Here is a 14,463-nt window from a genome sequence, read left to right as displayed (position 1 = left end):
ACCTTTACTGGTCAACCCATTTTGTTTCACAAGAGCCCAGTGAGTATTTGGCACGAAATAGAGCCTCCATAAATAGTTGTAGGAATTAGCGTCATTTTACAGTATGGAAACTGAGGCTCCAAGTGATAGTAACTTACCCCCAAGGTCTCATTGGTGAGAGACGTTGTGGAAGGGCTGCCCTGGCCTGAGCACACAGTAGGCGCTTTGATGCAGGCTCGGGAAGGTCCTGCCTGGTCGGATTGCGCCCTGGGGCACCGCGCAGGAGTCGGGGAAGCCCCGGGCAGGGCCGTCTGTAAATAGCGCGCGAGGAGGCCGCGGATTGGCCGGCCCGGGCGGGGCGGGCGCGCCGAGGGCCCCGGCTGCCAGGTGCGCTGGCCGGGAGAGGTCAGGTGCCCGCGCCCGCCCGCTGGACCTCCCGCCCCGCGCTCTGGCGGCTCCTTCCGGGCGATGCCTCCGCTCTGGGTCCTGCTGGCCCTCGGCTGCCTGCGGTTCGGCTCGGGTAGGCAGGGAAGGGCAGGAGGAGGCTGAGCTCAGAGAGAGGGGGCAACTGTGTCCTGAGGCGCCTGCCGCCTGGACCCTGATTTCTGGCGCTGGGGACCCAGATATTACTATTATGAATAATAGTGATAGCCAACGTTTACGTGCGTCCTCTGGTGGGAATCCGAGGGCTCACGGTTGGCTGCAGCCCTGCGATGTGTGTTGCAAGAGAGCAACATGCAGGGGGGCTGCGGGAGGGCAGAGAAGGGACTAGCCCCGGACCCATGGTGACACCTGGATGGGGGCAGATAGATATTTCGGCCGAGGAAGGCACATGGGCAAGGTCATGGAGGTGGGAGACAGCATTTGGCTGTCCTGGGAATTGCCAGTCCGTGGGACTGGCTGGAGTGTGGGATAAGGGGAGCCTGTGGAGGAAGGGGTGAGGCTGGAGACCCAATAAAGCAAAGCCCAGAACTTCAGGACCTCACTGCCTTTCCAGAGAGGCTGGACTTCGTCAGGGGGCGCTGGGGGACCATGGAAGGACCATAGCAGGAGAGCAAGACAGTCAGATTTGCATGTGGTGGGGACGGTGTTGTTACTAGGGTCCAGGTGAGGAAGTTGGGATGGAGGAGGGCTGGACCCATGGGGCGGAGAGGTGCTTGGGAGGGGCAATGGAGTTCTTGGCAACTGAGTGTCTGCAGCAGGGAGAGAAGGCAGCAGTTTGGCCCCACTGCCCCATTTCTGAGCAGGATGAGTGGGCAGGGGGCAGAGTCTGAGACAGGTTATGCGGTGGCCCAGGGGTGGGTGAAGCCCAGGGCCTGGCACACAGCAGGTGGTCAGTAACTGCAAGCAGAGTGGGTATGGAGAGTTCTGCCGGGGGTAGTTCCCATCCTCACTGCCTCCTCCAGCTGTGAACCTGCAGCCCCAACTGGCCAGTGTGACCTTCGCCACCAACAACCCCACACTTACCACTGTGGCCTTGGAAAAGCCTCTCTGCATGTTTGACAGCTCAGAGGCCCTCACTGGCACCCACGAGGTCTACCTGTACGTCCTGGTTGACTCAGGTAAGGGTCCTGCTTCCCTCTGGCTACTCCAAAAGGGGCTTTGACCTGTCTGCAGGGAGGAGGGAAGGAGGCAGGTAGAGGAACCCTCCACGCCTATAGTCGTTTCATTAAACTACCCACTCTCTTTATTAGCATGCTCTGGCTTCCACTCTGGGCCAGCCCTTGGCTGGGTGCTGCAGTCACAGACCTGTCCTTGCCCTGCAGGGACATCCATTTAGTGAGAGAAGTAATAATACAAGCAATCACTGAGTACCTACACCATACTGGGCACTTTGCACACTGTAGAGCTAATATCTACAACCGGCTTGTAAGGTAGCTATTACCAATCCCCACGACAGAGCAGGGAATCAAGGCTCAGAGAGGTGGAATAAGCCCCTGGAGCTCCCGGAGAGGGAGAGTGAATCCTGATCTCTCTAGTCCCCAAGCCCAACATCCTTCCTGAGGCTTCGCAAGGTGGCTCGAGGCTGGTGTTTTTGAGGCAACACCGTGGATTTGGACCTGCTGCTCTGGCCCAGCCCCGATCCCTTCCCTGAAGGGGATCCTGAGCTTCTGAGACAAGCCAACATCAACTCTTGCATTTCTAGCAGCCAGTCATTTACAACAGCTCATTCAGGGCCATCATTTTCTTCTTTCAGCACATGTTTATTGACTATAAACTAAAGTGACTGATCTCTGGGCACTGTGAGGAATTTCTCTCGCATTTCATAGAAGACTAGGGTCTGGAGAGGTAGAGTACGTTGTCCAAGGTCACCCATCTAGTAAGGAGGAGACCTGGGACCTGCCTCCACATTATTTCCCTTGGACATATGACCCTCCTTTCCCATTTTACACAACAGAAAATCCAGGGCTTTCAGCAATGAAGTGACAAAAGTCTGTTGGGAATGGGGGGTTGCAGGAATGTCACAAGATAAGGCGAGAGTCAGACACAGTGCCCAAAGCAGGGAGGTGATCCTTGTCCATCTCCCACATTGCACTGGGAAGGCAGAGACTAAGCTAGCCCCATGCCTGTGACCCCAGTGCCCAGCACAGGGCTGGGGCAGAAAGGATGATCGGGGCTTTTGATGAATAACTGAGTGAGTGCCGCTGAGCCGGAGTGGCCAGGAGCCTCACTTCCTGCACTGTCTCTGCAGCCGGCTCCAGGAATGCCTCAGTGCAAGACAGTGCCAAGATCCCACTGGACTCAACGTTCCTACAAACAGAGGGTGGGAGGACAGGTCCCTACAAAGCCGTGGCCTTTGACCTGATCCCCTGCAGTGACCTGCCCAGCCTGGATGCCGTTGGGGATGTGTCCCAGGCCTCACAGATCCTGAATGCATACCTGGTCAGGGTGGGCGCCAACAGGACCTGCCTGTGGGACCCCAACTTCCAGGGCCTCTGTAACCCACCCCTGTCGGCAGCCACGGAGTACAGGTGGGTATAAACAAACTGCTACAGGAGAGCAGCGGTTCCCCAGTCCTGACAAGGGAGAGCAGGGGCAAAGCAGGAGCAGCCACATTTCTCGAGAGCTCATATGCTGAGCGCATCCCAGGTTCCAGGCAGGCCATGCTGAGCCTCAAATTCAGAAGGACCCCTCTTGGACTGATGCTCTGCAACTACCGTCTTGAGTTTTTTTTTTTTTTTTTGAGACAGAATCTTGCCATCTCCCAGGCTGGAGTACAATGGCACGATCTCAGCTCACTGCAACCTTCACCTCCCAGGTTCATGCGATTCTCCTGCCTCAGCCTCCCGAGTAGCTGAGATTACAGGTGCATACCAGCACGCCCAGCTAATTTTTGGGGTTTTTAGTACAGATGAGATTTCACCATGTTGGTCAAGCTGGTCTCGAACCCCTGACCTCAAATGATCCACCTGCCTTGGCCTCCTCCATAGTGCTGGGATTACGGACGTGAGCCACCATGCCCGGCCCATCTTGAAAGTCTTAATTGTTGAACAAGGGCCCACATTTTCATTTGGCTCTGGGCCCCACAAATTATGCAGCTGGCCCTGGCCCATCTACGTATGTGGGAGTCACCCACCCAAACCCCTTCATCTTACAGGAAAGGAAACTGTGCCAGAGAGGGAAGCTTGCCTAGTGGAAAGCTGGGGCCCAGCGTGAACAGAAACCCTACCAAAGCCTTGCCATCCACAGCCTCAACGGAGTTTCGCTCTTGTTGCCCAGGCTGGAGTGCAATGGTGCAATCTTGGCTCACCACAACCTCCGCCTCCTGGGTTCAAGAGATTCTCCTGCCTCAGTCTCCCGAGTAGCTGGGATTACAGGCATGCGTCACCATGCCTGGCTAATTTTGTACTTTTAGTAAAGACAGGGTTTCTCCACGTTGGTCAGGCTGGTCTCAAACTCCCAACCTCAGGTGATCCGCCTGCCTCGGCCTCCCAAAGTGCTGGGCTTACAGGCATGAGCCCCCGCACCTGGCCTGGGTGAGACTTCAAGGATCTTCATTTTTATTTGCGTGTTAAGCTACAGGCTGTAGATGTGTTTGTCATCAGAACATCCATCATTTTAAAGTGACTGTGTATGAGACCTTAAGTAGGCTGTGACTATTCTGTACTGTATTGCCCAGTCTTCTTTTGTGATTTGCAGGGTTTCTGCACTTAAAATATACCTCCTATACAAGGGCAGCAGGGTTTATGATGGATATTATTCCAGTTTTTTTTTTTTTCTTTTTCTTTTCTTTTTTTTTTTTTAGAGACAGGGTCTTGTTCTGTGTCCAGGCTAGAGGGTAGTGATGCAATCTCAGCTCACTGCACCCTCTGTCTCTGAGGGATCCTCTGGCCTTGGCCCCCCAAAGTGTTGGGATTATAGGTGTGAGCCACTGCATCCAGCCTCAGCTTTTTTTTTTTCTTTTTTCTTTCTTTCTTTTTTATTTATTTATATTTTTTTGAGACAGAGTCTTGCTCTGTTACCCAGGCTGGAGTGCAATGGTGCAATCTTGGCTCACTGCAACCTCTGCCTCCTGGGTTCAAGCAATTCTCCTGCCTCAGCCTCCTGAGTAGCTAGGATTACAGGTGCCTGTCACCATGTCCAGCTAATTTTTGTATTTTTAGTAGAGATGGGGTTTTGCCATGTTGGCCAGGCTGGTCCCGAACTCCTGACCTCAGGTGATCTGCCCATCTCAGCCTCCCAAAGTGTTGGGATTACAGGTGTAAGCCACCACGTCCAGCCTCAATCTTTTTCTTTTTAAGTTTTCTTTCTTTTTTTTTTTTTTTTTTTTTTTTTGAGACGGAGTCTCGCTCTGTCGCCCAGGCTGGAGTGAGTGCAGTGGCCGGATCTCAGCTCACTGCAAGCTCCGCCTCCCGGGTTCCCGCCATTCTTCTGCCTCAGCCCCCAGAGTAGCTGGGACTACAGGCACCTGCCACCACGTCCGGCTAGATTTTTGTATTTTTTAGTAGAGACGGGGTTTCACCGTGTTAGCCAGGATGGTCTCGATCTCCTGACCTCGTGATCCGCCCGTCTCGGCCTGCCAAAGTGCTGGGATTACAGGCTTGAGCCACCGCGCCCGGCCTAAGTTTTCTTTATGATGCCAAGGAGTAGGCTTGGAGTAGCGGAAGGCAGAAATGCAAGGAAGACAGATGCATTAGTGCTCAGCAATGATACCACGTGTGTTACATGGAGGAAAGAAATGGAAGGGAGCTCTAAGAGGGAGCACCTAGAAGAGCGGTTTCTGACTCTGAAGGCTTCATGGATGGAGGAGGTGGCAGCTAAGCTGGGGAAGGGTACAGGGGGTCCTAGTGGCCAAGCTCAGCACTGTCCTGTTGCCCAGAGCCCACTCAGTAGCCATCTATATTTCCATCTCCTGGAAGGAACCCCCTACCGTCTCCCACCCCTAGGCCATCCTATGTCCCCCCACCGCCTCCCTGTGGCTGGGGCTCGCAGGAAGCATAAAAATCACCCTGCCTCCATCTCCTTCCAGGTTCAAGTATGTCCTGGTCAATATGTCCACGGGCTTGGTAGAAGACCAGACCCCGTGGTCGGACCCCATCCGCACCAACCAGCGTAAGTGGTGGGCCGTGGTGGGGGTTATGCTCAAGGGGACCCGAGAAGGCAGGGCCAGGCACGGCGGTGAGAACCAAGGCTCATCTGTCCCTGTGAAAGCCTCCCAGGCCAGGCGGTGATGAGTAAAATGCTCCTTAAAGCCGTTGATCCAGGCCAGGTGTGGTGGCTCACACCTGTAATCCCAGCCTTTGGGAGGCTGAGGCAGGTGGATCACGAGGTCAGGAGATCGAGACCATCCTAGCTGACCCGGTGAAACCCCCATCTCTACTAAAAATACAAAAACAAAATTAACCGGGCGTGGTGGGGGCACCTGTAGTTCCAGCTACTCTGGAGGCTAAGGTGGGAGAATAGCGTGAACCCGGGAGGTGGATCTTGCAGTGAGCCAAGATTGCGCCACTGCATTCCAGCCTAGGCAAGAGAGTGAGACTCCATCTCAAAAAAAAATACAAAAATTAGCTGGGCGTGGTGGCACGTCCCTGTAATCCCAGCTACTTGGGAGGCTGAGGCAGGAGAATTGCTTGAACCAGGGAGTCAGAGGTTGCAGTGAGCCAAGATCATGCCACAGCACTCCAGCCTGGTGACAGAGCGAGACTCCATCTCAAAAAAAAAAAAAAAAAAAAAAGGGTCGTTGAACCTGGAAGTTCCTCCTTCCTCCTTTCCATCCTTGAGGGCCAGGTGTGGGAACAGATCAAGATGGAGGCCTTGGTGGCATTTGGGCTGCGGATGGGTGTAAGTGGATCAAAGCTGGCCCATCCCTCCATCTCTCCAGCTCTTGCAGTGGGTTGGCCTCAAAGGCACGCGGAGCTGACCCGGCATTTAGGTCCTAGCCAGCCCCTTTGCTAAATCCTCATAGCAGCAAGCACCGGTGGCTAGGTGAGATGGCTCCAAGGCCTAAAACTAAGATGGTGAAAGCAGCAAGGAACCACTCTCCCTCCCTCACTCCTACTCCTTAGCACGTGGGCAGCTTTCCTGAGGGTGGAACACCAGGGTCCTGCCCTGTTCCTTGCTTAGCAGAGACCCGAAGTTTATACACAGAGTCGAGTCTGCTGAATGGCAGGGGTCACGCCAGGGACTTTGATGGTAATTTTGAGTGAATGATACGCTAACTTAAGACCCCCTCCCGCCACACCTTGGCCCCTAAGACGAGGCTGTCTGGCAGGATGGGTGTCAGGGGGCTGTGCATTTCACCTGCAGAGCCTCCTGCCGTGCCCATGTGCAGCCCCCAGGGGCATGGGGGGCTCCAAAAGGTTGCCTGAGGTCACACATAAGTGGGTGGTAGAAAGTCTTGTGTGTGTGTATGTGGGTGCCTGTGCCTGTTGTGGTATGTGTATGTGTGTGTGTTTATGTTGTGTGTGGTGTGCAGTATCCGTATAATGTGTATGTAGTTTATGGTGGTGTGAGTGGTGCGTGAGTGTGAGAATGTGTGCGGTATGTGGTGTGTGGAGAGTATGTGAGGAATGTGGTGTGGGTGAGTGTGACAGTGTGTGGTGTATACCAGGGGTCCCCAACCCCTGGGCCACAGACCAGTACCAGTCCACGGTCTGTTAGTAAAGGGGCCGCACTGCAGGAGATGAGCATCTGCATTTGCAGCCGCTCCCTGTGGCTCGCATTACTGCCTAAGCTCCGCCTCCTATCAGATCAGCAATGGCATTAGAGTGTCACAGGAGTGTGAACCCTATTGTGAACTGCGCATGCCAGGGATCAGGTTGCATGCTGCTCATGAGAATCGAATGCCTGAGAATCTGTCACTGTCTCCCATCACCCCGGATGGGACTGTCTAGTTGCAGGAAAACAAGCTCAGGGCTCCCACTGATCCTACATGATGATGAGTTGTACAATCGTTTTATTACATATGGCAATGTAATAATAATAGAAATAAAGTGCACAATAAATGGAATGTGCTTGAATCATCCCAAAACCACCCCCAGCCCACTCCCATCTGCAGAAAACCTGTCTTTCATAAAACCGATCCCTGGTGCCAAAAAGGGTGGGGACTGCTGGTATATGTGGTGTGGGGTGGGGGTGTGTGGTATGTGTGGTTAGTGTGAGAGTAGATGTGGTGTATGAGTGTAGGTATGGGATGTGTGTGTGGGGGGTGTGGGTGGTGTATGTGGTGTGTGGTGGGGGTGTGTGTGAATATGAGGGTGTGTGTAGTTAGTGTGAGAGTATGTGTGGTGTGGTGAGAGTGTTTGGTGTGGGTGGTGTATGTGTGTGTGGGGTGTGTGGGGTGTGGTATGTATGGGAGAGTGTGTGGTGTGTGAGTTTGAGAATGTGTGTGGTGTGTGATATGTGTGGTATATGTGTCGGTGGTGTGTGTGTGTGTGGTGTGCAGTATGTATGTATGAGCATATGTGTGGTGTCTGTAGTGCGTGTGTCAGTGTGAAAGTGTGGGAGTGTGAGCATGTATGGTATGTGTGGTGTATGTGAGAGTGTGTATGATGTGTGTGTGGTATGTGTGTGGTGTGTGGAATGTGTGTGGCACATGGTACATGGTGTGTGTGGTATGTGGTGTGTGAGTGTGAGTTGGTGTGTGGTGTGAGTTGGTGTGTGTGGTATGTAGTATGTGGTGTGTGTGGTATGTGGTATGTGTCTGGTGTGTGGTGTGTGTGGTGTGTGCGTGTGAGCATGTGTGGTGCGTGGTGTGTGGTGCATGGTGTGTGGTACATGATGTGTGTCAGAGTGTGCATGAGTGTGATTTGGTGTGTGTCATGCGTGGTACATGGTGTGTGTGAGTTGTGTGTGTGTGTGGTATGTGTGGTATGTGGTGTGTGTGTGAATTGGTGTGTGTGGTGTGTGGTATGTGTGTGGTGCGTGAGTTGGTGTGTGTGGTGTGTGGCGTGTGTGTGCTATGTGGTGTGTGACAGTGCATGTTTGTGTGTGTGTGTGGAGTATGTGAGAGTGTGTATTGTGTGTGTAGTGTGTGTGGTGTGAGAGTGTGGCAGTGTGTGTGTGAGTTTCAGTTGGTGTGTGGTGTGTGGTGTGGTATGTGAGTGTGAGAGTGTGTGAGTTGGTATGTGTGGTGTGTGGTGTGTGGTGTGTGGAGCATTGTGTGTGAGTTGGTATGTGTCGTGTGTGGTGTGTGTGTGAGTTGGTATGTGTGGTGTGTGGTATGTGTGGTGTGTGGTGTGTGTGTGAGTTGGTATGTGTGGTGTGTGGTGTGTGTGAGTTGGTATGTGTGATGTGTGGTGTGTGGTGTGTGTGAGTTGGTATGTGTGGTGTGTGGTGTGTGTGTGAGTTGGTATGTGTGGTGTGTGGTGTGTGAGGGCAGCAGTGTGTGTGGCTGGGGTGACTCCTCCCATCTTCACTCCTGACTGCCCCTCCTGTGGCATTCCTACTCAGTGTGATTTCACTGAAACAGCCTTGGAACCCTTGGGACTAAGAGTCCTGAGCCCAAGACCAGCCTCTGCCCCTCCCTGCTGTGTGAGCCATTATGGACCTCGGTTTCCTCATCTGAGAAGAGGGAAGAAGAATTCTTGAAGGGCCTCCGCAGCAGGGTTCCTTTGGGGAACGCAGGCAGAAGCACAAGGCCCAGGTCGCGGGACCTGTCTGGGGGACAGCATACACCTCAGGACCAGGCCGGCCCGGCTTGAGCCTGGATTCTGCATGTTCTTGGCTGGGGACTCAGGCTCCCTGAGCGCAGTGAGTGATCTCCAGGATGGGATCTCCAGGGAACCTACCTGGAACAGTAGCTGCAAGTGGCTGGCTGCAGTAGGACCTATACATCATCTGTTCACATCGTTCCAAAGGGTGAGGCCAGCCCCAGAAGAGTGACAGCCACCGTCCACCTGGCCCCGTCAGACCAGGGCCCTTTGCCTCATCTTTGTTTATAATCCATATGTCATCCATCTCACCAGAAGACTTGAGTCAGTTTTGTTTGTTTGTTTGTTTTTTGAGACGGAGTCTCGCTGTGTCGCCCAGGCTGGAATGCAGTGGCGCAATCTCGGCTCACTGCAAGCTCCGCCTCCCAGGTTCACGCCATTCTCCTGCCTTAGCCTCCGAGTAGCTGGGACTACAGGCGCCCGCCACCACGCCCGGCTAGTTTTTTGTATTTTTAGTAGAGATGGGGTTTCATCGTGTTAGCCAGGATGGTCTCAATCTCCTGACCTCGTGATCTGCCCGCCTCGGCCTCCCAAAGTGCTGGGATTACAGGCTTGAGCCACCGCGCCCGGCTTGAGTCAGTTTATGATTTAAAATTATGCAAAGTCCAGGCGCTCTGGTGGCTCACACCTGTAATCCCAACACATTGGGAGACTAAAGCAGGAGGATTGCTTGAGCCCAAGAGTTCAAGACCAGACTGGGCAACATGGTGAAACCCCATCTCTACAAAAAAAAAGTACAACAAATGAGATGGGTGTGGTGGCGTGCACCTGTAGTCCCAGCTGCTTGGGAGGCTGGGGTGGGAGGACTGCTTAAGCCTGGGAGTTTGAGGCTGCAGTGAGCCAGGATGGCGCCACTGCACTCATGCCTGGGTGACAGAGCAAGACTCTGTCTCAAAACAATAACATAAAATAATGCAAAAAAAAAAAAAAAGAAGAAGAAGAAAGAGTTAAAAGAGGAAGTGGCCAGGAACACATGAAAGAAAGCTGGGAAGTGGAATGTGGGGAAAACAAGGTAATTGTGCCTAAAACCTGAGAGAAGTTGCCGCACTGGGTCCCAGGGTCATCCCTGGATCCCCGGCAGCCAGGGCGGGGAGACACCTGCCGCCTCCTGGGAGAAGGCGGAGGGTGGCGCTGTGTCTGGGGAGTAACTGGGCTGCATCCCACCACAGTCACCCCATACTCGGCGATCGACACGTGGCCAGGCCGGCGGAGCGGAGGCATGATCGTGATCACTTCCATCCTGGGCTCCCTGCCCTTCTTTCTACTTGTGGGTTTTGCTGGTGCCATTGTCCTCAGCCTAGTGTAAGTACCCAGCTGGGAGGGCTGAACCCCAGGGACACGCCAGACATTCGGCTTGCAGGGACTCAGCAGCAGGATCCTCCAAGGCAGGGGACAGCCTGGAAGGCAAGGAAGCTACCTTCTGCCCTGTGGGTGGGGTCTGGTGAAGAGGGAGCAGAGTGCTGGGATTTCAAAGCGGGAGGACCATCAAAGTCAAGTTGCTGAGCTGGGAAGGGTGGGGCTCAGCACCTGGGCTTTTGGGCAGATGGCCAATTCACATCTTAGCTCTGACACTTAGAGTTATGCAACCTTAAGTATGGCTTACTGTCCTTCTATTCTTCACTTTCCCCATCTGGAAAATGGAAATAATAAATATTAGTCATCTCACGGAGTTGTGAAGGTTGAGTGGAATAATCTCTGTAAAGTCTCTAGAGCAGTGCCTGGGAACTCAACAAGTATTTGCTTTCATTGTCATTATAATACACCCACTTGCAGTACAGATGGGGAAACTGAGGCCCAGAGGGGTCAGAGTGGTCCAAGGCGACACAGCCTGCAGACCAGAACCCAGAGTTGGGGTCCTAGAACCTGGGACTCGGGACTCCACTGACACCTCTGATCTGTGTCGGCTTTGGATGAGAGTGGCGTACCAGGGTTAGCAGGGCTGTGGGTGGGGAAGGCAGGTGAGCCCACAATCCACTAACCCCAGGAAGACCAGGCAGCGGACAAACCAAGGTACCGTAGGAATCCAGAGGAGGGCAGGGCGGGTGCTGCCTGGAGCGTCAGGGTGACCTTCCTGCAGGAAGGGTCAGCGTGAGCAAACTCTCATTGGCAGAGTCCTTCTCAGTGAGAGGCAGGGAGGCCCAGGGGACTTTGAAGACCGAGAGAGGTCCCAGTGTGGGTAGGGGTGGAGCAGATAGAAAAGTTTCTTGGAGTAAGTATAATTAAGTGGATCCATGGAAACCAGGCAGGCAGGAAAAGATAGGTGGGGTGGGTGGAGATCGAATGAGGGAGGAGGCTGAGAACTTGCAACTCCCCAGGAGACCCGGAGTCCTCATCCAAAGCTGACACAAATTAGAGGTGTCAGTGGAGTCCCGAGTCCCGGGTTCTAGGTCCCCAACTCTGGGTTCTGGTCCCAGGCTGTGTCACCTTTGACATTTAATGACGAATGACTCTGACATTTAAGTTAATAAAACAACAGATGATATCAGCCTCCCAGAAACTCTGCCTGGCTGTACCTGGGAGCAGTCAGAACATGGCAATGTCCCTCCTTCCTTTTGGGCAGTACCCTAATCTGGCATTGGAGAGCCCGTTATCTGAATGTAGCCCAGCTTTTCCATGTATCCCTCCTGCTATCCCCACTCTGTTCCGGCTCCAGCTGCACCAACGCTGATCTGCACTGTTGCTCCAGATACTCCTCAGCCCTTCATGCTTCATACCTACTATGTGCTGACTCTACACCTGAATGCCTTTCTCTCCCCAATATTCCTCTTTTTTTTTTTTTTTTTGAGACGGAGTTTCGTGCTTGTTGCCCAAGCTGGAGTGCAATGGTGCGATCTTGGCTCACTGCAACCTCCGCCTCCCAGGTTCAAGTGATTCTCCTGCCTCAGCCTCCTGAGTAGCTGGGATTACAGGCATGCACCACCATGCCCAGCTAATTTTTTTGTATTTTAGTAGACAGGATTTCACCATGTTGGCCAGGCTGGTATTGAACTGCTGACCTCAGGCAATCCACCTGCCTCGGCCTCCCAAAGTACTGGGATTACAGATGTGAGCCACTGTGCCCAGCCCACACTCCTTCTTTAGGGCCACATGAGCTGCCGCCTCCTCCAGGAAGTCTTCCTGCAGCTCCGCCCTGCGCTTGTCCATGCTGCGTGGTCATTGTTGCAGTCAGTCTCCCCTGCAACCTTAGCTCTTTGGGAACATGGGACAATGTTCTCAAATTGTCCAGCTCCCAGTAAGACCTATGCATTGTTCACATTGTTCCAAAAGGTGGACCTCTTCCTTATTCCTAGTGCCTGGCACAGAGTCAGTGCTCCAGAAAGATGGGTGGATTGAATTCATGTCTACGAAGACAACATCTGTGAGAGTGATATCTGACTATGAAGGTCCTCAAGCAGCTAAAGGAGTTTGGGTTTGCTCTGCTCCCCTAATCCTGGGTCTCTCCATCCCCTTGAACAGGGACACAGGGAGTTCTGATGGGGAAATGACTCACGACTCCCAGATCACTCAGGAGGCTGTTCCCAAGTCACTGGGGACTCGGAGTCTTCCTACACGTCTGTGAACCGGGGCCGCCGCTGGACAGGACTGAACCATATTCCAGCAAGCTCCAGGACTGAGCCCAGCGCCACCCCTGGGCTGCAGCATCCTCCTTTCTGGCCTTGCCCCAGTCCCTGCAACGGTGGTTGTCACACCCTGACTTCAGGGAAGGTGAAACGGGGCTTGTCCCTCCAACTGCACGAAAACCCTTAATAAAATCTTCCGATGATTTCTAGTTCAGTAACTACTTACGGAAGAATGAGTGAGAAGGTGTGTGAGTGAATGAGTCAATGTCAAACTGAGGGCTTGCATTGTTTCTCTACAGGGTGGGTGGGAGCAGGGGACTAATTTTCAGTCGAGGCTACGGCATGTGAGTTGCCGGGCAGTGGCACATGCGTGTAGTCCCAGGGACTCAGGAGGCTGAAGTGGGACGATCACTTGAGGCCAGGAGGATAGGGCTGCAATGAGCTATGATCGTGCCATTGCACTCCAGCCTGGGCAACACAGCAAGATACTGTGTCAAAAAACAGACAGGCTGGGTGCAGTGGCTCACGCCTGTAATCCCCGCACTTTGGGAGTCTGAGGTGGGTGGATCGCCTGAGGTCAGGAGTACAAGACCAGCCTGACCGACACGATGAAACCCTGTCTCTACTAAAAAATACAAAATTAGGCCGGGCGCGGTGGCTCAAGCCTGTAATCCCAGCACTTTGGGAGCCCGAGACAGGTGGATCACGAGGTCAGGAGATCGAGACCATCCTAGCTAACATGGTGAAACCCCGTCTCTACTAAAAATACAAAAATTAGCCGGGCGAGGTGGCGGGCGCCTGTAGTCCCAGCTACTTGGGAGGCTGAGGCAGGAGAATGGCGTAAACCCAGGAGGCGGAGCTTGCAGTGAGCTGAGATCCGGCCACTGTACTCCAGCCTGGGCGACAGAGCGAGACTCCGTCTCAAAAAAACAAACAAACAAACAAACAAAAAAAGTATGTTTTCTGTGAGCATCTGTGAAACTGCAGTAGGCTAACTTAGCTTGCAAAGAGTCAAATCTCTGACTATTCAGTTTTTGATTTGAAGTTTGTGCTTTCTAATATTTCTTCATGACTCAGTCTTGGTAGGTTTTGTTTTTAGGAATTTGCCTATTCATTCATTTACTCATTCATTGATTTATTTTCGAGACAGAATCTCACTCTGTTGCCCAAGCTGGAGTGTAGTGGTACAATCTTGGCTCACTGCAACCTCTGTTTCTCGGGTTCAAGTGATTCTCATGCCTCAGCCTCCCAAGTAGTTGGGAGCACAGGTGCACGCCACCACACCCAGTTAATTTTTGTATTTTTAGTAGAGACAGGGTTTCACCATGTTGGCCAGGTTAGTCTCAAACTCCTGACCTCAAGTGATCCACCCACCTCTGCCTCCCAAAGTGCTGGGATCACAGATGTGAGCCACCATGCCCAGCTGGAATTTGCCCATTTAATCTAGGCTATCCAGTTTGTTTCCATACAACTGTCTGTAGTACTTTATAATCCTTTCTACTTCTGTAGAGTTGGTAGTAGTGTCCTGATTTTCATTTCTCATTTTAGTAATTTGAGTCTTTCTTAATCTAGCTAAAGGTTGTGAATTTTGTTGATCTTTTTGAAGAAGCAACTTTTGATTTTGTTGACTCTTTTTCTTTCTTTTCCTATTCTCTGGCTCTGTTCTTATTGGCTTCCTTCTGTTAGATCTTTCATTTGCTCTTTTTTTAGTGCCTTAATGTGTAAATAGTGTGTATAGTTCAGTTGCTGATTTTTTTTTTTTTTTTTTTTTT

The 14,463-nt window shown here is 52.7% G+C and overlaps 1 protein-coding gene across 2 annotated transcripts in view; it reads left to right on the top strand.

Moving 5' to 3' along the window:
• Nucleotides 1-316: 316 nt before the first annotated feature.
• The window catches only part of UPK3A (uroplakin 3A), a 23,850-nt gene continuing 9,703 nt past the window's right edge, over nucleotides 317-14,463 (top strand). The window contains exons 1-6 of one of the 2 annotated variants that reach the window (XM_017850746.1): nucleotides 317-499; nucleotides 1,386-1,541; nucleotides 2,672-2,951; nucleotides 5,450-5,532; nucleotides 10,301-10,433; nucleotides 12,588-12,690. In XM_017850746.1, coding sequence (XP_017706235.1) covers nucleotides 448-499; nucleotides 1,386-1,541; nucleotides 2,672-2,951; nucleotides 5,450-5,532; nucleotides 10,301-10,433; nucleotides 12,588-12,690 — 807 coding nt within the window. In that variant the 5' untranslated portion in view covers nucleotides 317-447. Of the gene's footprint in view, nucleotides 500-1,385; nucleotides 1,542-2,671; nucleotides 2,952-5,449; nucleotides 5,533-10,300; nucleotides 10,434-12,587; nucleotides 12,691-14,463 lie in introns of those variants that run through there. The other variant, XM_017850748.1, reaches the window with a different exon arrangement.

The sequence above is a fragment of the Rhinopithecus bieti genome, unplaced genomic scaffold (assembly GCF_001698545.2).
Source record: "Rhinopithecus bieti isolate Rb0 unplaced genomic scaffold, ASM169854v2 scaffold_32081, whole genome shotgun sequence".
NCBI classification, from domain to species: domain Eukaryota; kingdom Metazoa; phylum Chordata; class Mammalia; order Primates; family Cercopithecidae; genus Rhinopithecus; species Rhinopithecus bieti.
This window is presented reverse-complemented; position numbering and strand designations above follow the sequence as displayed.